This window comes from Dermochelys coriacea, chromosome 3 (genome assembly GCF_009764565.3).
Source record: "Dermochelys coriacea isolate rDerCor1 chromosome 3, rDerCor1.pri.v4, whole genome shotgun sequence".
NCBI lineage: Eukaryota > Metazoa > Chordata > Testudines > Dermochelyidae > Dermochelys > Dermochelys coriacea.
Window position 1 is genome coordinate 99535674 of NC_050070.1, and position 24140 is coordinate 99559813.

Consider the following 24140-nt stretch of genomic DNA (forward strand, 5'->3'; position numbering starts at 1 on the left):
TGGGGCTCGCCTGGCTTTTGGAGCCGTCCGCCCTGCCCGGACCCGGCAGAGCTCCGCTGGAGGCTGGCGCGCCGGAGGGCGCCCGTCGGCGTGGGGGCAGCGGGAGGAGGGCGCCCGGCAGGCCGGAGCAGGGCAGGGCAGGGCAGGGGTGTGTCTTCTTCCCCCGCCCCGAGGCTGCAGGGTGTCTGTCTCCGCTCTCCCAGGCGGCGGCTCACTCGCCTCGCTGAGCGGCGGGGGGAGAGGCAGCGGCTCAGGAGCCATGGCACGGGGAAGTCCGTCTCTCCTCCTGCTCCTCGGCGCGCTGGCCAGCCGGTGCAGCAGCCAAGCTCAGCCGCAGCCGCCGCAGCCAAGAGGTACCGTAGCGTTGGGGGCTGGCGAGTTGCTGCCGAGCTCCGAGCGGCGGGGCAGCGCGTCGCCATCAGGCTCGGGGGGCTCGTTTGCCCGCCGTTCCGCAGACGGGGGGACTCGGTGTGACAGGCCCGAGGGGACCCCAGGGCAGGCTTGGGGTTTCGCCAGGGGTAGCACCGTTGGCATCGCCCGCGGGCCGAGGAGAGACTTTGTGGTCAGGCTCCAAGTGTCCGTGCGTTAAGCGGGGAGGCAGCCCGCTGGGGTCCGAGAGGCAGCGGGCTGCTTGTCCGTGTCTGATCATAGCAGCTTGGGGGCTGGTTCCCAGCCCTCCGTCCCCATCTGCGGTGCTGACTGTTGACACGTCAACTTTTCAGGTTTCAGAGTAGCAGCCGTGTTAGTCCGTATCCGCAAAAGGAAAAGGAGGCCTTGTGGCACCGTAGAGACTAACACGTTTATTTGAGCAGAAGCTTTCCTGAGCTACAGCTCACTTCATCGGATGCAACTTTTCAGGCGCACCGGGCGGTAAAGGCTCTTTCACGTGCCAGCTGAGAACAAATCTGATTCCCGGCTAATTCCTTCCCTACCCCTTCTCACAGCGCGCACACAAATCCCTGTTTCAGGAAAAAGCCAAATGCCAAGTATTTCTCCTTATTCCCGTTTCAAAATATAGGGGAGATACAGTTCCCAACGTTGTGAGTGACCATTTCAGACACAATACCGAACGGGATCATTGCAGCTTGAGAAATACACTAACTCCCATATCTGTAATTCACTAACCCCCTCTTTTTGTCCAATGACTGCAGAGGTATTAATGCCACTCTGTCTTGAAAGGTCCCTTACAGTATGTGGTAACTACTTATGCTTAACAGTCTGTTCAACCTTGCATGCTGGGAGTATCTTTCCCAGACCTGAGGAAGAGCTCTGTGTGGCTCAAAAGTGTCTCTCTCTCACCAACAGAAGTTGATCCAATAAAAGATATTACCTTACCCACCTTGTCTCTCAAATACAGGAGTTGTAACTCAAAGTGTGATATTTTCTGTTATACTCACATAGTTTTCTATTGGATTTGGTAGGGATGGACTTGAATATGACTTCAGTTCTCCTGTCTGCTGTCTAGCCCATGCCCCACCTAACTTACATCTACAGGCATCTCTCTGTGATTGTAATGAAGTACACATTGATATCTATGTAAATGCATGCAGTCTTTATATGGCATTCCAATTTTAAGCAAGATCATAGGTTGATGCAGTAGTTGCATGATAGTTTAGAAGACATGGTGGTGTTGCTCAAACTCCTAGTCATTTTTAAAATAGAGTATATCACCTCAAGGGAAGTGGGATCATGCCCTTCTCAAGTACCCAAAATGCTGTGTCTATAGTAATATTTTGCAGTTACACAGTGCTTAATTAGTAACTTTAAAATGAAAGGACATTTTTTTTTGTTTTTGTTGCTAAGTCTGTATTACTGTAGGTGGAAATAAGATGATGCTGTACAGATACAAAAGAAATTTTTAATAAAAAGCCACATCAAAGAAATAAGCTAAAGAAAAGAAACTTTTAAAAGTTTTAGAGCCTGTTCTTCCTACCCTAACATTTTTAGCTCTGCTTAAAAAAAAAAAAAAAAAAAAGGAATTCAGTAAGACGATACCATGAGTGTGTGATAATAAATCTCTGATTAAAATAGCTAGAATAACAATGAGCTCCTAAATGACCTTGATATCATGCTATAACTTGAGAATAACACACAGCTTCAGATTCATCTAGGGTTTTTTCCTCCATTCAGGTTTTGGGTACAGGTGTTTGACACCTATTTTATAAAATATGATGTATTGTCTCAGAAAAAAGTGTCTCAAACAGCTGACTCCTTAATGCTAATTTTAACTATGTGAAGATAGATGACAGTTGACTAAAACTTCTTCATAGAACTTAAATAGTTGTAGTAAACCAAAGGCAAGAAATCTCACCCAGCCATATTGACTACTTTTGGAAAATGACTCACTGTAAATATTGAAGAGTAAGGAAGATCTTAAGATAGAGTAAAGATACAGAACTACATACATTTGCTATAACTGTCATTTGGGTTTTGCTCCGAAGAATTTAATTCTCAGCCAAAGACACACTCATTTTGGCAGGGTTTCATTCCTCCCCGCCCCCAACCATCTCTTATTGCTGGGGAATGTGCTTTTCTTTAATCAATGTCTTGGGTTTTTGACCTCCATGATGAAGAAACTTGCTTATTACTTTCCTCTTAGGAAGGAAGTGGGAGGCTTTGGTTTTCATCTACTTCAGCTGTTCTCAGATTTCATGGCCCCCGACCCCCTTCTGACAACAAAAATGACTACTCCACCACAGGAGTAGGGGCCGAAGCCTGAGTCTGCCTGAGCCCCACTGTCCTGAGTTGGGAGGCCTGTAACCTGAGCTATGCTGCCCACGGCTGAAGCCCTCGGGCTTTGGCTTCGGCCCCAGGCAGCAGGGCTCAGGCTTTGGATTTGGCCCCGTGTGGTGGGGCTTGGGCTTTGGCCCTAGGAAGTCTAATACCAGCCCTGGCGACCCCCATTAAAATGGGGTTGTGACCCACTTTGGGGTCCTGACCCACAGTTTGAGAATTGCTGATCTACTTCTTTATTTTGGGCTGCCACACTGTTAGTTTTATGCTATATGAGTCCCATTCAAAGAGGAACTCTAGTACTACTTGTAATGGAATGTTAAACTAAGTATAAATGGGACCTTTTAGACCTCACTGCTGAATTCCAGTATTGGACTGACAGTTTTCCACTTTATTTATACTTGTCCCTAATCTCTTTTTAAGATGGGCTACAGCTGCTAGGTGGTTCTCGCACATTATAGAGAAATCCCTCTACTGCTGAAGAATGATACAGTCAATTGTACTGTGATTTTAAGGTCCAAAGTCTGATCTCAGTGAAATCCAGTGGGAATTTTAACACTGACTTCAGTGGGAACTAGAACTGGCCTTAAATTTGTAAGTTTATGTTCACAGTTTTTGTTTTTTTCAGTTAATTCTTTATTTAATTAATAATACTGTATGGTTAATGCTACTATGAGATTTGGCAGCAATCTGAGAGATTTGGGGGGAGTAGGAAACTGTTCAACATGTCTTGAACAGTTTGGAAAATAGCACTAAGATGTCACATGGAATTTACATTTTTAAAGGGCAATATGGAAAGTTCAAGAACATCTTGTACCTCAAACATGAACATGAATGTAATTCTACATTTTAAATTGCTTGGGAGATTTACTGTGGTCAGAAACCTGGAGTTAATTTTGGGTATTGTTCTCTGCTACAGATGTTATTTGTTCTGTAGACCGAACAGTAAGTATTTTTGTAGAATTCCTCATAAACTGACAGCATCATGTCTGGGTCAAAATAAGCCCTGGTCTACACTACAGAGTTAGGTCAACACAAGGCAGTTTACATTGACATGACTCTAAGTGTCTACACTAAAATGTAACGTACATCAATATAACTCTCCCACAACACCGAATTAGCTCCACCTCCATGAGAAGCGTAGCACTTAAGTTGATGTAGTTAGGTTGACATCACGTCAGTGTAAACGCTGTGTTGTTTACATTGACTATTGCTGCCTTTCAGAAGCCATCCCACAATGCTCCACACTGACAAATAAATTGGTGCAATCACTCCTGGTGAGGACGTGCACTGCTGACACAAGGAGTATAGTGTGGATATGTAAAACTGATTCAATTACTGCAAAGGCTGTAAATTAACATAACTTAGGTAGACTTAATTTTGTAATGTAGATTTGCCCCAAGTGTATTTTACAATGCTATTTCTTGTAGGTTTTGGTATTTTATAGTTCAAGCAAGAATGCCAAGGAGATAGATAGCCCTTTTTAAAGCCTGACTGGGCTTCATCCTCCTTCTAGAATATTAGAAATAGACAGATTGGTGGGAATTCAGACAGGAGCAACAAACATCTCTATGAGCTTGGAGAGATTGAAAAATTAAGTATCTTACTGAGGAGTGAACATAATCCTGCAAATAGCTGAAAGGTGTAAGCACTAAGGACCAGAACCTGATACTTATGCTGAGGAGCACTGTACTCTTTATTTGTGAAGTAAGATGTTCCTGAACATGACGAATAGCATCAGAATCTGAGTCCAAATTACCTACAATGCCTCATATATGAAATAGGAAGAAATAAATGAAAGAGAAATATAGATTAAGTATCAGGAAAAACACACTGAGGCCACAGTGATACTCGGTCAGTGGTTCTAGAGTTGTATGCACCACATATGGCTTTTCTGGAGTCTGATGGAAGCTCTTTTGCCTGCCTGGTCTCATGTCATTGCTGATGTCTAGAGTCACTAGAATTCCTTCCCCCTACTGTCAGCAGGAAGGAGGAAAGGTAAGAGATAGCAGGCTTGATCCCTACCCCACCTCAGTTCCAGTAGACATGAGAATGCAAAAGGATAATGTATCAACTGGAGTTGCAAAGAGCCATAAAGTATCCTGTCACTTCATTGTGATGCTGTCAGTGCATAATGATACAGAGTAACAGTGATCCCCTCTATTATTTTGATCCCATCTATTATTTTACATTATTATAATGCAGCGCCATTTAGTGGCATTTTTGTGACTCTACTTCATGTATTATCTCTTTGCCTTCTCTTATCTACTGGGAATGAGTTAGGGAAGGGGACAAGCCTGCTATCTCTAACTTGTCCTCCTTCCTGACTGCTGACAATAGCGCAGAAAACAACTTTCCCTAGTCTCTATACAGATCCAGAATCAGATAGGCTGCCCGCTTATTTTTATTGTTGCTAAGGGTCTGTGGTTGCCTTGTCCTATTCAGAAAAGTTATTACTCTATTTATATAGAATGATTGCTACACAGCCTGTTCATGGGTCCAATTCTGCAAGCTCACTCTGTGCAGAACTCCCATGAGCACTCAGATACCAGTGCAGTGGGCACAATAAAAGAACCCAGATGTTAGGATCTGGCCCCAAAGCATGGAAACTTCAGGGAGATGGATTAATAAGGATACAGATATATCTGTTAATATGAAGGTCCCATTACAAATATTAAATCTTCAGAGTATTATGTGGATTTAGGTTCTGAAGCATCTGGTATTGATTGGTGTTTGAGACAGAATATTAAACTAAATGCACTATTGCTCTGACCTAGTAGGGCAATCCTTATATTCGGATATAGAATACTCTCTCTGGAGGATTTTGTTCTGTCAAAGAATATTAGAACCTTGTAACAGATCTAATCCTGCTCTGATATGTTTCATGGTACTTAACCCGTTTGCTGCTGCTTCCTGGTGCAACATTACTTGGAAGCGTTGGGTTTCAAAATGACTTATTTAGTATGTGAAGAAGTACTTTAGATGTTTTTAACTCTATGTACTAGGCATCAGTGAGAAACTATATATTTTCCGCACACTGGCATACTGAAATTTAAGACCATAATCACTTCACATCACGGACCTTACAGAAGAGCAAACTCATTTGGAGCAATCTTTTGAAAATGATTATTTCTAGGACGAGCAAAATACAAATTCCATGTGGAAACCTGGTCCAGCTTCTTCTCAAAGCAGTAGATAGATGGATTTGACTTACCTCAGTCAAGGGAAAAAACCAAGTCAGTCAATCTCCCAGCTTCTTTCTTGCTCCTTGCCCTATGGCATGATTGGATTTGGCAAACACTAACTCTCCACGCCCCCTGGCACTTGATGCCCTTTCCTTACTATTCCACTAGCTGCAAGTGACCAGAACACCAGTGAAGGAAGATAAAATAAAGCTCCAAACTAGAGTGCTGGTCAAGTTCCTTTCTTCAGGTCTGGCTTTATTAACAACCATAGAAGCTGTTTCAGCACAGGACCCCCCCAGACCCTGTTGCCGCCACCTCAATAGTCACCATTGTGGTAGCTCTTGTAGCCCCATCCATGTGCTAGTCAGGGAACTTGCATTCTACATGTAACTCCTTTCACAGTGGAACCTATGTAGCACCCGTTTATACTCCTGCAACAGTGAACCCCAGGCCATAAGAGGAGATGATGCTATGGGAGCCTGATGAGAAACAAGCTAATTACTGCTGCCACATTATTGCAGTTGTTATTGTTTTGCTTAGAACAGAAAGCAAGCTTGAGGCTGAATCTTGTGGGATAAATGATGGTCCTCTTTATTAATGTCCATCAATGGCTATTAGCCAGGATGGTCAGGGATGGTATCCCTAGCCTGTTTGCCAGAAGCTGTGAATGAGTGACAGGATGGATCACTTGATAGTTACCTGTTCTGTTTGTTCCCTCTGGGGCACCTGGCATTGGCCACTGTCGGAAGACAGGATACTAGGCTAGATGGACCTTTGGTCTAACCTAGTATGGCTGCTCTTATGTTCTTATTACAGGAATTCTAGCAGTCTGCTCCAAGCACTAATTGCTCATGCAGTAGAATAACTTTCACCAGAACTAAGGTTCTAGATTACAGTTTGGTGGCCTTAAAGGGAACATATCATAACTGCTTCCCTCTGGTTGCTCAGAGTTGTTGATTAAGGCTACATGCCTCCTCCCCTTAAGGGAAGCTGCTTCATCTCTAGAGAATATAGGGGAAGGAGGGAAAGAGTAGCACAAAGAGTGGCAAGGCTGAAGGAGAAGCCCACTCTTGGTGACATGAAGCAAAGGAGGTTCCTGGGTTGACTACCACTGCCTCCAAAGTTACAACGTCCATCTGCACCTCCAGCTATAGGAAATCAGCCTCCTATTTCCTATAGGAGATGGGTTGGGTCTGTGTCTCTAGATGAGCAGCAGGAGCTCCCAGTCATCCTCAGCCTGTTCATTGTCTTCCACTGCCTGTTCTTGCTAAGTGCGTTTCCAAAGTGAGAGGAAACTATCATCTGGTCTACTGTCTTCACTTTTGCACTGGAATGGTCTGGCCACAGATACCTTTCTTGGCATTTAGCTTAGTGCCTCTGCTTAACTTTCCTTCCTGGTCACAGCATGGGTAGAGGGATGCAGGGGTACAGGAACTGGAACAGATCCCTTTGTCATTTTTGAAGATGGCACAAGCGTGTTTTTGTATTTTCCCTCCACCTTACCTGGTCTGTATATCATAGGCAATGTAAATGTATGTTTTAGTTTGATGCTTTAGTTTAATCCTCCTGGTTTTATCTTCACAAGACAATAGCACAGAAGATGACTGCCATGATGCTTCTGAGGAAAATCTGAAGACGTTAAAATTTGAAAGCTCAAATTTTTGGACTAGAAATAGGTTTTGCCAATCAATCTGAATTCTTTTGCCCCTCAAATTGATATTTTTGAGATTACACATAGGACACAAAACACATCAGTGTGAATTTTCTTATTTTTTACCAGTTTTGCTTTGTCCTAATTGTAATCCTGTTCTTAAGGCTACTATCTATCTTTGTGTCTTTACTAGATACTGAACATTGGGAGATTAACACGTATTTTGAACGTTTGGAAGCAGTTGACAACTCCCTGAATATATTGGTTTCTTTGAGGTTGTTAATACCAGAAGCAATAGTTGTTTAGTGTACAGAACTTCAGAAGGAGATTTTTAGTGTCAACTTTCCTCTTTATATCCTTCAGGCACTGCAGGTCCCGGTCATCTAATTCAGAGAAAACAAAAGACATGATTTCTTCTTAACCTTTAAGGCTAGGATAGGAAGCAATGGGCTTAAATGGCAGCAAGGGAGGTGTCAGTGGGCCCCAGTGGGTCACAGCTGATAATACCGATTCAGGACAAACTGCTGAGAAATAGGGCAGACTGCTCACCAGTTCGGGAAGATTCTACAATTAGATAGAATCTCCAAGGCAGTAACAAAAGTAAACTTCTGTCTCATCACACTGATTATCAAGAAGTCAAAAATGCAGTCTCCTTAGGCGTTAAGCACTTATTTCACCACCCAGATTTTATGATGAGTGATTATTGAAAACCAGTTTTATCAAACAAAGGCTTCTTCTCATCTCAAGAGATCTGTGTGGCTGATCTCAGAAGATCAGCCACACAGCCAGGTCAATATATAACTCAGATCTTACCCAATAATCATGCTGTGACCAATCCTTTAGTAACTAAAATCTAAAGGTCTAATTTTTAAGAGAAAAGAAGTAGAGAGTTAACATGGTTAAGGAAATCAAATACATACAAGAACTTTGCAATCACTTATATCAGGCTTGAAGCAGTGATGGAAGAAACTGCTAATTTGAAAAAGTCTCTCCAGAAATTATCCAAACAGCTTGGGGGTTATCAGTCCTCGTTCAGAGCTTCCTTGTTAGAAATCCTTTCCAGAGAAATGAAAAGGAAAATGAAGGAGATGTTTCCAGAGTCTTTTATACCCTTTCCCATGTGGATGGAATTTTACTGTTCCAAATAAAGCTCACAATCTAAATTTGTAGAAAATTACAGGCACAAGATGGAGTCTAGGGTCACATGAGCAAGTCACATGCCCTTACATGGATTTGATGACTCATAGGAGCAGCCATTGCCCACTTGGAGGCTAAGGCGTCCAAAGGAAGACTTGATGGGAGGGACGAGTTTCTTGTGTGGCCCACTGTGAGAGCAAATTGCCTTTGATGGGCCATTGACAGAAAGCTGTCTGGCTTCAATGTTGGTTTTTGGCTGGTGGGTGTTACCCCAGGAACGAACAAACATTGGGTATACAGATCTATACCCAATATTCATAACTTCAGGTACAAAAATACATGCATATAAACAGGATAATCATACTTAGGAAATCATGACTTTTCCATTGACACCTTACATGATATACTTTGTACAAGTTTTGCTACAATTGTCTAAAAGTGGTAGCAACAATAATAGTAACTCCTCACTTAACATTGTAGTTATGATCCTGAAAAATGCTACTTTATGTGAAATGATGTTAAGCAAATCCAATTTCCCTATAAGAATTAATGTAAATGGAGGGAGGGTTTAGGTTCCCGGGAATTTTTTTTTGCCAGACAAAAGACATTATATATACACACACACACACACATACAGTAAGTTTTAGACAAAGAATTTAATACTGTACACAGCAATGATGAGTGTGAAGCTTGGTTGAGGGTGGGGGTGGAGTCAGAGGGTGGAAGAGGGTGAGATATTTCCCAGGGAATGCCTTGCTACTAAATGATGAACTTGCACTCGGTTGAGCGCTCAAGGGTTAACACGTTAATGTAGTCTGACACTCTACAAGGCAGCACGAATAGAAGGAGGAGACACAATAGACCATGGCAGTGGCTGCAAAAATTCCCTCGGAAACTGAATATGATGATGAACCCACACTATCCCACTGGAGTGCACCACTCCCTCCACTTTCCAAAGTGCCGGGGGGTGCATGTGTGAGAGAGAGACACGCACCTTGCCATCAGCACCTCTCTTACCTGCTACCCGCTGCATAGCAAGCAGGAGGCTCTCAGGAGCAGCACATGGCAGTGCGGGGCGGGACACCCAAACTGCCTAGCAATTCATAGCCTGGTGAGCAGCTGCCGCACAGGGAACTTAGGGGAGCTGATGGGGGGGCCTGCTGGCCCACCCTGGTTCTAAGCCCCCACCAGCTAGCTCCAATGGTCTGCTCTTCTTGCAAGCAGATGGCTGCCAAACAAGGGTTATAAGGGAGCATTGCGCAACTTTAAATGAGCATGTTCTCTAATAGATCAACAATGAAACAACATTAACTGGGACGATGTTAAGTGAGGAGTTACTATACATGGTCACATTTCAATCATAAAGCATCACAGACAGTTTAGGTTGGACATTTGGAAAAACTTCCTAACTATCAAGCTAGTTAAGCTCTGCAACAAATTGCCTAGGAGATTTGTGGAATCTCCATAATTGGAGGTTTTTAAGATCAGCTTAGACAAACACCTGTCAGGGATGGTCTAGATAATATTTAGTCCTGCCTCGAGGACAGGGGACTGGACTAGATGATCTCTCAAGGTCCCTTCTAGTCCTACAATTCTATGATTGATTCTCCTTCCTGAGATTTACAGTGCAGTTTCAGACAATTTGTCCCTTTGGTTAATAAGTGTCCAATTACAACCTCTTTTGGTTTTAATTAATTCAGAATGAAGGAAGGAACTCCACCCCCACAAATGCCTTCACAGTCAATCTGGCTATTTGGACTGATAGTACTTGAAGAAGATCTTGATTCCGAATGGAGGCAGCAGGACTTTCTCCTAAGTTCCAAATGCAACGGTGATAATGCTAATGAGCCTCAAATATATGTATAATAAAACAAATGTTTCTATTTTGTTGTCCGCACCCTTATTTTACTTGACTTTTTAAACTGTAATTTCTTTGCAGCAGGGGCTTTGTCTTTCTTTCCGAGGGTGAATCATGTCCAGCATATTTCTGATAACACCCACATACTACTACTAATTGAGGCTGCTGTCAAGGCTGAAACACCCCTCCATTGTAAAATAAATAGACAGAACTGACTGGTAATCTGTATATTGAATGTCTTCAAGGCAGCAATGGGACTCCTTTGCTGGCTGCCACTAAACTAGTTCATAGTAGGCATCCTACTAGGGACTGCACATCATTGTCCTTCTAAACCAGTTTCTGTAGCCAATCATAGGTGCTTGGTTCCTGTTTCACTGATGGCGGTTTGGATGCCTTGTCAATCAGGAAGAACAGATAGTAATTGATGAGGTACCCAAAAATAATTTGATAACTCTTAGAATATTGTTGCACTGTGTGTGAGATGGAGTGAAGTACTGCAGTGTTCTTACTCAGGGCTTTTATTGACAGGATTTCCAAGAAAAGTAATTTAAATTAGTATGTGGGGTTTTTTTTGTCCTGTCAAGTAATAAGATTGCTTCTCAGGATTAATATATAAAAAGTCTTCTGTCATTGCAATCAGTTAGTTATTTTAGTATAGATTACTCATCACCAATAAGACTTTGACAAGGACTGAACTCGCTGCCAGATTCCTCCAGCAGAAAATTTCTGACTCAGAGTCTAATGTCATTACAAGGTCTGCAACAGCTGTACAGCGATATGCCAGTGAACACTTATGAAACTTTATAATGAACAATAAACATACTTTTAGAGGATCCTATCCAAATGCTGCTAGTACGCCTTGTCCTACTCCTAATTGACAATAGTATGTGCATGTATTTGGTTGACTTGGGTTCATGGGTTTGACTCACAGTCATGTTCAAACAAATCAAGAAAAGCTGGGGTTTGACTTCATGCCCATAACATAAGATCCTGCTTCAGGAATAGGCACAGTTACTTTGGTGGCAATGAAAAGTGGAGCTACCAGAGCAGTGTGGAAAACTGCTTTGAAGGTGGTAAAAAGAACCACTACTATGGGAAAGGAGAGAGAAGTAGGAAGAAGTCATCTTAGGGAAGCTGGGAGTGACAGGTTGAGAAGGAAATTGGAAGGACCTCTCCTTGGGAGGTTTGGGGATGGGGAATGGGAATCTTCATGATCTCAGGGCAGGGATCCATGTATGATAGAAAAATAAATTGGAAATGTGCCTTGAGATCTACACATGAAAGCATGATATTAAGAGGAGGCTTGGAAAGATTAGATTTTTATCAGTAAATGTTGGTAGACATCAATTTCACCACATACACAAACTGAAAATATATTTTCATGGATAATAAATATTTACAGATAGACAAAGTAAGAAAAATGCTGTTTGAGAACTTAGAGTGAGAATCCAGTGATTTAAACATCTGAATTAGGCTTGTTACAAATGGATTAGTGAATGAGTAGTAAAAACTTCAGGATATTTACTTTGTATGTTTTGACATGAGATGCTGACAATTTGTGTTTTAATGGTATAAAGCTTTAACTTTTTGAATCCCAGCTGCTACTGTCATTAAATAATTCTTGTCTGACCCCTCATAATTCCCTGCAACTGTGAAAATTTAAATTGATTTTTAAAAAATGCTTAAAAAAACATTGATTATAAATAAATTTAATTTTGCCAAGCCTAATTAAGAGCTAAATATTATTAATTAATTACAGTACTAGGGCTGTCAAACAATTAAATTAATTGCAATTAAAAAAAATTGATCACGCTTTCATAGTGATAAATCTTGCTGTTTAACAATAGAATATCATTTATTTAAATATTTTTGGATGTTTTCTACTTTTTCAAATATATTGATGTGCTAAAGATTCATATGTCCCTTCATTCTTCAATCACCATTCCAGAGGACATGCATCCATGCTGTGATGGTCTCTGCTCGATAACCATCCAAAGCTGTGTGGACCAATGCATGTTCATTTTCATCATCTGAGTCAGCTGCCACCAGGAGAAGGTTGATTTTCTTTTTTGGTGGTTTGGGTTCTGTAGTTTCTGTATTGGAGTGTTGCTCTTTTAAGACTTCTGAAAGCATGCTCCACACCTCATCCCTCTCAGAGTTTGGAAGGCACTTCAGATTCTTAAACCTTGCGTCGAGTGCTGTGGCTAGCTATCTTTAGAAAACTCACGTTGGTACCTTCTTTGTGTTTTGTCAGATCTGAAGTGAAAATGTTCTTCTTTTTAAGAACACCTGCTGGGTCATCAGAGACTACTATAACATGAAATATATGGCAGAATGCAAGTAAAACAGAGCAGGAGACATACAATTCTCCCCAAAGGAGTTGAGTCAAATTTAATTAATATATTATTTTTTTTAACAAGTGTCATCAGCATGGAAGCATGTGCACTGGAATGGTGGCCAAAGCACAAAGGAGCATACAAATGTTTAGCTTATCTGGCATGTAAATACCTTGCAATGCCAGCTGCAAAAGTGCCATGTGAATGCCGGTTCTCACTTGACATTGTAAATAAGAAGCAGGCAGCATTATCTCCCATAAATATAAACAAACTTGTTTATCCTAGTGATTGGCTGAACAAGAAGCAGGACTGAGTGGATGTATAGGCTCTAAAGTTTTACATTGTTTTGTTTTTGAGTGCAGTTACGTAACAAAAAAAATCTAAATTTGTAAGTTGCACTTTCATGATAGAGATTGCACAATAATACTTGTATGAGGTGAATTGAAATCAACTTTTGTTTATCATTTTTACAGTGAAATATTTCCAATAAAAATATAAAGTGAGCACTATACACTTTGTATTCTGTGGTGTAATTGAAATAGTAATGTTTCACTCCATATTCTTTATGAAAATATGCTTATGATATGAATGACATAAGATATATACTTTATACAAGATGGCTCATGTAAGATATCATTGGAAACATTATGATTTATTGAATGTGATTATCCAATTTGTATGCCTGTATCATTTCTGTATCTGAAGTTAGAATATTAACTATATATCTGTATTTCAAATGTGTTACTTTGGGTGTCACCTCAACCAGTCCTTCAGCTACAACAATGGAAAAGCCAGACAGGGCTAATGAGCCATTAGCAGAGACAATGGATTATGAAAAAGCGTAGTCTTCCCATGGACACTCCAGACAGCCTACAAGTAATGGCTGCCACAGCCCTGCAGAGACATGGGTCTGAGTCACCTGGTACAGGACCCACCCATTGGAATGCCATTGTTCTTCCCCTGGGAGACAAAGGGTTCCTGCCATACACAAGAGCTATGTAAGGCAGGGGAGTTCTCATCATCAAGGTTCTCCTCTACCACCCCACCCAAAGAGACACTGAAAAACACCTGGAAGCAAGAACTGAACTGAGGGGAGAAGGGTTGAGCCCAGACTGGGAGGACATCCAGTCTGTGAGTGGAAGTACCTGAAATTTCCAGCTGCAGGCCAGTGCAGCTACCTTTCAAGACTTTCTGTAGTCTACCTGTGACAATATTTAGGATGAGCAATTACATTTTGTAATTCTTCTGTTTAAGTATATTAAGCTTAACTTGCATATTTCATTTTATTTGCTCAGTAATCTGCTTTGTTCTGTCTATTATCTTATATTCACTTAAAATTCACCTTTTGTAGTTAATAAACGCATTTCTTGTTTATAATATAACCCCAGTTGTACAATTCACAATTGGGGGAAGGGGAGACAAGAGGTCGTGCATACCTTCCTCCACATTGAGGGAGGAGGTGGATTTCATAATATATCTTTGGGTCTACACCCCAAGAGAGGTGGACACCTGAGTGCTGGGGCAAGTCCCTTAAGCTGAGCCTTCACAGAACTGATCTCAGTGTCTGTTTCATTCTGCAATTTGGTGTGGCCCTGCCTGTGTGTGTGCTGGAGGAGGCTTAATAGAATAGCTGGGCTCAGCAAGACAGGTTAAAAGGGTACCTAGGCTGGCATAATAGACAGTCTCAGTGGTATCTCAGAATCTAAGGTGGCATCCTAAGGGGGGCAAATCATCACAGATATATTTGAAAATGTAGAAAAACATTCAAAAATATTTAATAAATTTCAATTCCATTCTGTTGTTTAACAGTGAAAGTAAAACTGCGATTAATCTTTTGAGTTAATCGCATGAGTTATCTACGATTAATCAACAGCCCTATTTATTACTAAAGTTTTATTAAAACTTTCAATTACAAGATCATATATTTATTGAGTGTGTCTGATGATGCAGTTAATCATAAAAGCGATCTTGAATGGTTTTGTGTAGTCATCAGAATCGAGGGATTCGATTCTATTCAGTATAGGTTCTTATACCATGCTCATCACTGTAGTACCTGGAATCCAAACCCCCCATGACCCAAACTTTGCCTGTACATTTGTCCTAATACATGGAACTAGTTCCATGGTCTGCTCCTAGGGTTATGTCTTCACTGCAGAGTTTACTTGGGTTCTTACTTGGGTGTTGCCTGCCTATACCTCCCCTCTCATCCACACACAAAACCCTCTCACCAGATTTTGGTGGTGCTTTAAACCTGGCTAGCTGGCACAGCTGGCAGTATAGGCTAGACCTTTGCTACTGCTTGCATTTGGGCTGGTAACCTGCCAACTTTGCAGCAAGGATGAAGGTTAAATCAGTTGAGTGCTGATAGTCCTCCAATGCCTTCCCACAATTCCTCTTGTGTGCTCAGAAGGACAGGTATGTTCCCCCACAAGTTCACTTAAAATGTGCGCACTAGAACTGGACACAATATTACAGCAGAGGTTGCACCAGTGTCAAATACAGAAGTGAAATAACCTTTCTACTACCATTTGAGATTCCCCTCTTTATGCATCTCAGGATCATATTAGATCTTTTGGCCACAGCATCACACTGGAAGTTCATGTTCAGCTAACTATCCAATATGACCCCCCCAAATCTTTTTCAGAGACATTGCTTCCCAGGATGGAATCCCCCATCTTGTAAGTATGGGCTACATTCTTTGTTCTGAGATTAATACGTTTACATTTAGACATATTAAGAACACGCAGTGTTTGCTTGAGCCCAGTTTACTAAGTAATATAGATAGTTCTGAATCAGTGACTTGTCCTTTTCATTATTTGTCACTCCCTCAACTTGTCATCTGCAAACTTTTTCAGTGATGATTTTATATTTTCTTCCAGGTCATTAATTAAAATGTTAAATTGTGTAGTGCCAAGAACCTATCTATGTGGGACCTGCCTGGAAACACACCTACTTGATGATCATTCCCTGTTTAAAGTTACATCTTGAGATTTAGGAGTTGGCCAGTTTTTAATCCATGTAATGTGTGGCATGTTAATTTTATATCTTTCTAGTTTTTTAGTCAAAATGTTATGCAGTACCACGTCAAACACCTATATTACATTAACACTATTACTGTTATCTACCAAACATGTAATTTCATGAAAAAAAATCAAGCTAGTTTGACAGCATCTATTTTTCATAAACCTATGTTGATTTGCATTAATTATATTACCTGCCTTCAATTCTTTATTAATTAATTCCAAGATCAGCCGCTCAATTATCTTTCCTGGGATCAATGTTATGCAGACATGCCTTTAATTACCTAGATCATCCCATTTAGCCTTTGTGGAAATTGGCATAACATTAACTTTCTTCCAATCTTGTGGAACTTGCTTCAAGAGTTGTTGAAAATGAACATTAATGATCTAGCACGCTCCTTAGCTAGGTCTTGTAAAACTCTTGGATTCAGGTTATCTGGATCTGCTGCTTTAAAAATGTTTGACTTTAGTAGCTTCTGTTTGACATCCCATAGAGATACTAGTGGAATGGAAAGAGTGTTATCAACACTATATGATGAGACTGTCATTAGTTTTTCCTCAAATACAGAGCAGAAATATTTATTGAACATGTCTGCCTATTCTGCATTATTAGTAATAATTCTACCATTTCCTTCTAGTAATGGACCAATACCATTGGCAAGATTATTTTTGTTCCTAATATATTTTAAAAACTCCTTCTTATTGTCCTTAACTCTGCTGGCCATAGAGTTCTCCTTGTGTCCCCGGCTTCCCTTATTAATTTTCTACATTTCCTGATTTATATTAATTACTATCAACTTTTCCTATCTTCCATTTGTTTTATATATTTAATTTATAAATATATCTGCCTTCACTTTCTCTGTAAACTAGGTTGATTTTTTTTTAACTAGCATGGTGTTTTCCCTCATTTCTGGGATTATGGCCTCTGAATAAGGTATTCTTAAATGATTCCTAATTATCATTCACATTTCTGATGAAAGTCTTCTTCCCACCTGATTTGGCTCATAATTGTTTTCAGCTTTGTGAAATTGGTCCTATTAAAGCACCAAGTATATATATTTCTGGTCCGGACTCTATTCTGCTTGCACATTATAAACGTGATCAACTCTTGATCACTTGTATCCAAGTTACCATTAATTTTTAGTTCTGTGATCAGTTCCTCTTTATCTGCTAGAATAAGATCTAATATAGAATTCCTCTGTGTTGGCTACAACACTTTTTTGAGCTTGGAAATTGTCATATATAATGTTTAAAAATTCCAAGGATGTTTTAGAATTAACAGCATGAGATGTCCAGCATATGCCACTCTAATTGAAGTCCCCCAGGATAACAGATTTTCTCCCCTCTATACATTATAGATAGGAGTGTAAGGAGGTGGTCATCCTGTTCCCTAGTTGATTTGGTGGTCTGTAGCAGAGACCAGCTAATACCCCAACTTATACACTAAAGTAACCCAGATTCAAGCCTCTGCTTTGCCCCACACTTCATGTGTACAATGGGATAGAAAAGGGAGTTACACCCCTAGGTTATTTAAAAAATTCTGCTAGGCTTCTGCATCTTGCATCTGCATCTTGAGGTACTTAAATACCTTTGAAAATCTGGCTTTTGGTTACTAATTACTTCAGTTCCCATCTGCAAAATGGTGGGGTGTATAGCACTTCTATATCTCACGGGGGTGTTGGGAGTAAATCAGCATGACTAACTGATTTTTTTTTGGTTCATTGACTAAACTGAGAAATTGGGGGATGGGGAGAAATAATTTTGGGTTGATAAATTCTTCCATTGACCTAGGTACAGCGTCTTGGAGAAATGGATTTACTACAGCAACAGAATAATCTCTTCCATCGCTGTAGTATGTGTCTACACTACGACACAGCTGCTGTGCTTCAGCTGTGCCGCTATAGTGTTTCTACATAACCAAAGACATAACCTAAAACCATCTCTCCCTGGGTCAGTACTCTCCCAACTCTCCCATTACTTCCCTGTTGTCATTGCTATCTTCCTTCAGGTTTCAGAGTAGCAGCCGTGTTAGTCTGTATTCGCAAAAAGAAAAGGAGTACTTGTGGCACCTTAGAGACTAACAAATTTGTTAGTCTCTAAGGTGCCACAAGTACTCCTTTTCTTTTTATCTTCCTTCAGTTTCACTGCCAATTAACACTGCAATCCATGTGTCGTATTTTAAATATATTTTTCAGTTTTCCTTAGATCACACAAATTAAATTTCACACTGTTGGCACTTGGCCCACAGCATCTTGCTTAGTGAGGCACTTTCCCACACGTATACTAGTAGTTCTAGTGGAAGGCAGTCAGCATTAGCACCCTGGTCATCTGTGCTAGCAATACGCTGTGGCATCCTGTAATAATGGCTGCATATATACATGGCATGCATGTAAGAAAACGTATCCCCTAATAACCTATTTGGGACCTTCCCCTGTGCTGCAGGCATCTCTGGGGATGCAAAACTATTGCTATAAATTTGTTCCTGAATGTTTTTCAGATGTGGAAAAATAAATATACAGCAATATTTTCTTTTATTATTATGTCTTTATATATGTGTATGCAAAAATACTCATTACAGCAGCTTTTATTATACATGTATTTTCTAAATCTCATATGCTAATTGTATAGGAGCATGGAATTCCTCTGGGGGGAGAGGGTGCCATGGAATAAATTGAAAACCTTGCCTTTTAAATAAATGTATTGTATGAACTAAAACATTTTGGGTTTGATTAAAAAAAACCCATTAGGCATGCAATCCTTGTGCCTATATTGTGTGAGCAAATCCCAATACTGTTCATGCAAATGGCCAGTGCTAGTGATTTATGTATGCCTGAAGTCATTGCAATAGCATATGTGAATTCAGGGTGCAATTGTCCACATATTTTGTGGAGAATCCTCATAGGGTGGTATAACTGACAGAGCAGCACTAGCGGTGTTTTTTGCCTCTCAAACCATGCAAACCAGGCAGTGGTTAAAATTACTTGTTTTTTTCTTTGTGCCATTTTCAGACCCTAGGGTGATATCTAGCCCCCACTATAACAATTTTTAAAAAAACGTAACTGAAAAAAGTTAAAAATGGCATATACAATATGCAGCTTAAACAGAATAAGCCATTCATTAGCAGTACAGAGTTGTTTTCTGTTAATGATGTAGTACAGTATAACTGATCTATGAGATTCCACCACTTGTACTAAACCCTCTCAATATGTTTTTTAATTGAAAATGCATATTTAATTGGCAGTGTATCTTCAAAATATCTAAAGCTTGGAGGATTTCTCTTTTGAGCAAGTTGAGCTTTCTGCAGCTCGGCAGAAAGCCTTCTGAATTAGTACCATTGTATTAGACTTGTATATTGTGTGGGTTTTGGATCTGCTTAAATGTGTTTCTCCCTCCCAGCCATTTCTTTATGGATGTACAGTAAATATGGCAAATATTTGCTACATTCAGAGTGGGCGGGCAGCTTTTACATGCATACCCTATCATTATTGATTATGCATGGAGCTACAGTTTTCCGCTCTTCCAGCTGCAGCTTGGACACAGAGTGAGACACAAGTTTTCCAGTAAAGCATATGAACTTTTTGTGCCACTTTTTATAGCTTGGCAAACAGAGGGGAAAACTCACTCAACGTGCTTGCCTTATTGTAGGCTATGGAGTCATTTAAAAACTTTGTAGTGTCTTTGGAACTCATGGATTAATTGGTAAAAGAGCTTTTGTATGTGTGTGGTTTTTAAAAGCAATAATATCCACGCCCTGGGCATTTTCTGGGGGGGGGGGGGGTTAATGGCTGCCCAGGAGAGATGATGACACAAAGTAAGGCTGAAGCTATTGTATCCAGTTATTCATGGTCAGTATTGCTACCAGATCATCATCATTATGTTCACTCCCCACATCACTATTTCTCTTCCTACAGTATAACTTAGGAAATTCAGTGTTTTGAACAATTAGTGGATGCAACTGTCCTTTGTCAGCCAGGAAAGGTCTAGTGCAGACAAACAGATGGTGTAAAATCTTCAGAACAGGGACCATTTCTACATCTGTTTGTACAGCACCAACAACAATGGAACCCGTATCCTATCTGGGGCCTCGGAGCATTCCCGTAATATACATATTTAATTATTTGTCTGATCAAAGGTGATTATGGGTTCTTACTGCAACTGTCTCATTGTACCCCCTCTGTGTGGCATCCACTTGTTGTCTCTCATCTTACATGAGTCCCATGGGACTAGTCATGGAAGTAAACTTATGCATGTGCATAATTGTTTGTAGGATCAGAGCCTTTGATTTTCTTTTTGTATATGATAGTACTGTGCCTTGCACTATGGATTCCTGTCCTTTAGTTGCTACCAGAACAACAACAACATCTTTATTTTTAAAAGAGAGGGAAAATATCCTTTGAAAAGTTGTTCACTGCTTTTCTTTTTAATCCCAATAACATACTTGGTTGCTGTATATAGTCTGTCACTGCTTATTCCTAGAAGTGTTATTGTGGGGACAGGCAGTGCTGTTTATTGGCTATTTGTGGGGAAAGAACTGGAGAAAAACCATTATCCTTGCATTTTTTGCCAACAGTATGTCTCTAGGAATGAAGATCAAAAAGAGTTAGAGGTTCTCTGAACACTAAAGACTGCTAACAAACCAAGCTGTATGTTGCATTTTTCTTGCCACTTTAGGTTTGTAATAAAGAATTATAAATGGAATTGAATGTTGAGACAGTTCAAGCAATCTGACTGGATAATAGGGGGCATTAATTCTCTAGAAATGCCCTGTACAGCACATAGCAAATTAAAGTGATTCACCTATGTACAACAAAACCCGCTCATAGTCTTTTTTTCTTTTTAATCTTACAATAGCAATAGCTATCTTGGTGCAGAGCAATTTATTGAGAATTAATGATGGCCCACTCTGGTTAATGGCCTGAGACACAGCCAAGGGTACATCTTCTCTTCCACCTGGTCATTAATCCCCAGGAAATGCCCTATATCTTGACTGTAATTGTTTAATTATATTCTAACAATCTAAAAGTAGAATGTTTCATGTTCATACTATCAATCCACATTTATTCTGAATACTGGGCAAGTCTTTCTTCTTTTACAAACAGTGCCTCTTGTGCATAACTAGAAAGAAATAAACCCCTTCCATTTAATAAGATGTTGGGTTGGGTAAATGATTAGAATGAAACAAAAGATTTATGAAATTAGTTTCAACATCTCCTGATTGGTAAGGAGTATTGCCACTGTGTCTTTGAGGGTTGCAGAATTGATCTCTCATTCTAAAGACAGGCTATACATTGCTCTTGATCATTTCCAAGCTGCTAAAGCATCATCCAATGATATATAGCACAAGATCCCAAGTATGATATTTAGAACAGATTTTAGGATGATGTTCTAATTGGTTATACAAAAATGATGTCTGAGATATTTTTCTGTTTAGCTGATTAAACTAATCTACCGACAATCACGTGAAGTCAATTGGGGTGCTGGAAACATTTGTATAGTGGGAGTGTTGAGAGCCACTGAACCAAACTGTGAACCCTGTATATGATGGGAACCACTTCAACTCAGGGGGTACGGCAGCACCCCCAGCACTCTAAGTTCCAGCACCTATAAAGTCAATAAAATGAGGTGTACATTTAAAAAAAATAAAGCTCCTTCTTTTAAGTAAAGGAAAACCTTATATAATCCTCTTTTAAAAATCATGTAGTGGGTTGCATGTCAGTCATCCTTTATCTGTCTCCTTGTTATTGTATCTGTGGAGACCGCAAAAGTTGCAGAGCAAAGTGAGTAGGTACTAACTACATACTCTGTATGAGTTGTACAAAATGATTTAATCTTTACTGGAGAGATTAGGAGATTTTGGTAGCATTTTAAGAATGTAAATTGTCTTTTTTTAAAGGCTTTCTCATTAGAGTTGATGATCACCCCAATAATCAGGAAAGCATTTTATTCAATGCCAACTAATGTTGATTGCTTCAGGAAGGAATCTTTGCTGATATTGGCCCTCTTTTATTCTTTTTCTCTCTAATTGGTATAGATTCTGGAATGTAATACAGTACTACACCGCACATGCGGGACAGTTTAGGTAAATGCAGGGGGGAAAATTGGGGTAGTGAGCAACAATAAATTACATGTATTTAATTGATGACTGTGCTTGGCACTGTAGAGGACATAGTCAGTTCTTACCACACGCGGCTCAATCTAAAGGCTTGTCTGTATGAACACTTCATTTGCGGCAAACTGGGGTGTAAATCTAGCATGCAATACACTAAGTGTCTGTGTGGAGCCATCTGCCGTGCACTAAAAATTCTCCAGTGTACTTTTGATATACTGTGTTTTGAAACAGAAGTAGATTAAAGAGTGCTAGGGAACTTTTAGATCATGGCAGCAGAGTCCACAAGGACAATTAGAATGCAGCTGGCTAATGTGGGGTAGATTTACACCCCATTTTGCTGCAGACTAAGTGTTTGTATAGACAAGTCCTAAGAGACTCCAATAAAGTTATAAAATATAGGATTTGGCATGGTAAATTTGTGGACACAGGATAGGATTAGAATAGATTCATCATCCCAGGGTAGGGTTATGGTGTGGTGCCATTTGATGGTCTCAGAATTAGTATGGATTTTAAGTTTGGGCTAAGGTTAAAGTTATTGCAGATTTACAGGCTTAGACTAGCATAAGGGCTGTGTGCAGTTCAAGGGCTTTGACTAGGAACAGGTTTGCCTGGAATCGGGTGAAATTTAGAGCCAGCTGGTGGAGCTGGACTAGGGTAAGTGTTGAGAACTGTTCACTGTCCAATGGTAGGGTTAGCACTGGGGCTGTTTGCAGTAAATCTGGGTGAATAACTGATTTTTTAGTTTGCTGGCAGGTCATGAAAATAAAAAAAAAATCTTTTTGGGTTGATCATAGTCACTCTTGTTCACATGCAGCACTCCCACTGATGTCAGTGGTAGTTTTGGGCAGAGATACAGGGTAGAATGGCCCCCATAGTAGTTTATAGATGTAAGCCTATATCCAGCAGATGGATGTGTACAGACCCCGGTGCCCCATTTGGAGGTTCTTTGGGCTCGGTTCAGGCACACTGCTGTGCCTGCATGCAATGAATTGCAGAATCAGGGCTCTAAATTCTTATGAGAGACTGATTTTATTATCATGATTCGGAGTCTCTTAATGTTAAGAGTTATGGGAACTGTGGTCATATAGTGAGAAAATAAATTTCTAATGCATTACTATATGAATTGTCACTAATGCCTCACTTGAACAACATTTTTTGTTTTTGTCAAGTGACTCACAATACAATTATTAGACTCGTAGAAAAATAGAAAATTGCATTGCTCGAGCTTGTTTTGCAAATGCAAATAATTATTAAATCACAAATTTACATGCCATTACTTCCCAGAGCAGAGATATTTTTGATTTATTTTGAAATTGCAGTTTAAAAATGTTAGCACTGTCCACCTTTTCAAATAAATAACTTTATACTGCTAGTGAAGAGGAACTTGTTAATTCCTCATCATAGATGTCTACTAGACAGTGTCCATAAGGCATCAAGTGAAAAGCAGTATTAAAGAGAAGAAATTAATTTTTTATGATTATTATAATCTGGAATTTTTACTATGATACTTCTCTTATTGTGACATCTGTAGGTAGGTGCTATCAACACATCAAAGTGAATCCGGGCCTTGCTGTAGTCAGTGGCAAAACTCCTATTGACTGCAAAGGAGCCAGGATTTATTCCCCAGTCTTTATGAACTCAGCCATATAGTCCAGAACACTAATTCTGTTATATCCCAATTATCCATTGAATATATGTGAATAGCCACAGTGATTTATTTCTACAATAATCAGATGAACTAGAGAATTCAAACGGGAAGGTCTTGTATCTATCAGCAAGAACAATTTAACATGGAGGATCAGCTATAGTTGAAGGCTATAGAAGACTAAATCTCTACAAACAGCTATAAACAAGGATTTAAAGTCATTTCCTATGTAAGTGACAGATTTAGCTATTTTCTTTCTCCAAATTATATTAGCACTGTAAAAATTATACTTAGTGGTACCAAAAGGACAATAAAAAATATGTTTTTAAGAAATAAATGTAGTGTGGAAATGGCATATGAGGGGAATGCTTTAAAGAAGACATATATCAGGTTTAATCAGTATCCAGGAATTAAACCACTTTTCTGTCTCAGTTGAAATCTGTTTCTAAAATATCAGCTGGGCCTA

At 40.0% G+C, this 24140-nt stretch overlaps 1 protein-coding gene across 2 annotated transcripts in view; it reads left to right on the forward strand.

The window, feature by feature from the left end:
* The first annotated feature begins 200 nt into the window (after window positions 1-200).
* Window positions 201-24140, forward strand: part of LAMA2 (laminin subunit alpha 2) — a 492564-nt gene continuing 468624 nt past the window's right edge. For both annotated transcript variants that reach the window (XM_038397415.2, XM_043510932.1), the window contains exon 1: window positions 201-353. In XM_038397415.2, the coding sequence (XP_038253343.1) occupies window positions 260-353 (94 nt within the window). In that variant the 5' untranslated portion in view covers window positions 201-259. The remainder of the gene's footprint in view (window positions 354-24140) is intronic.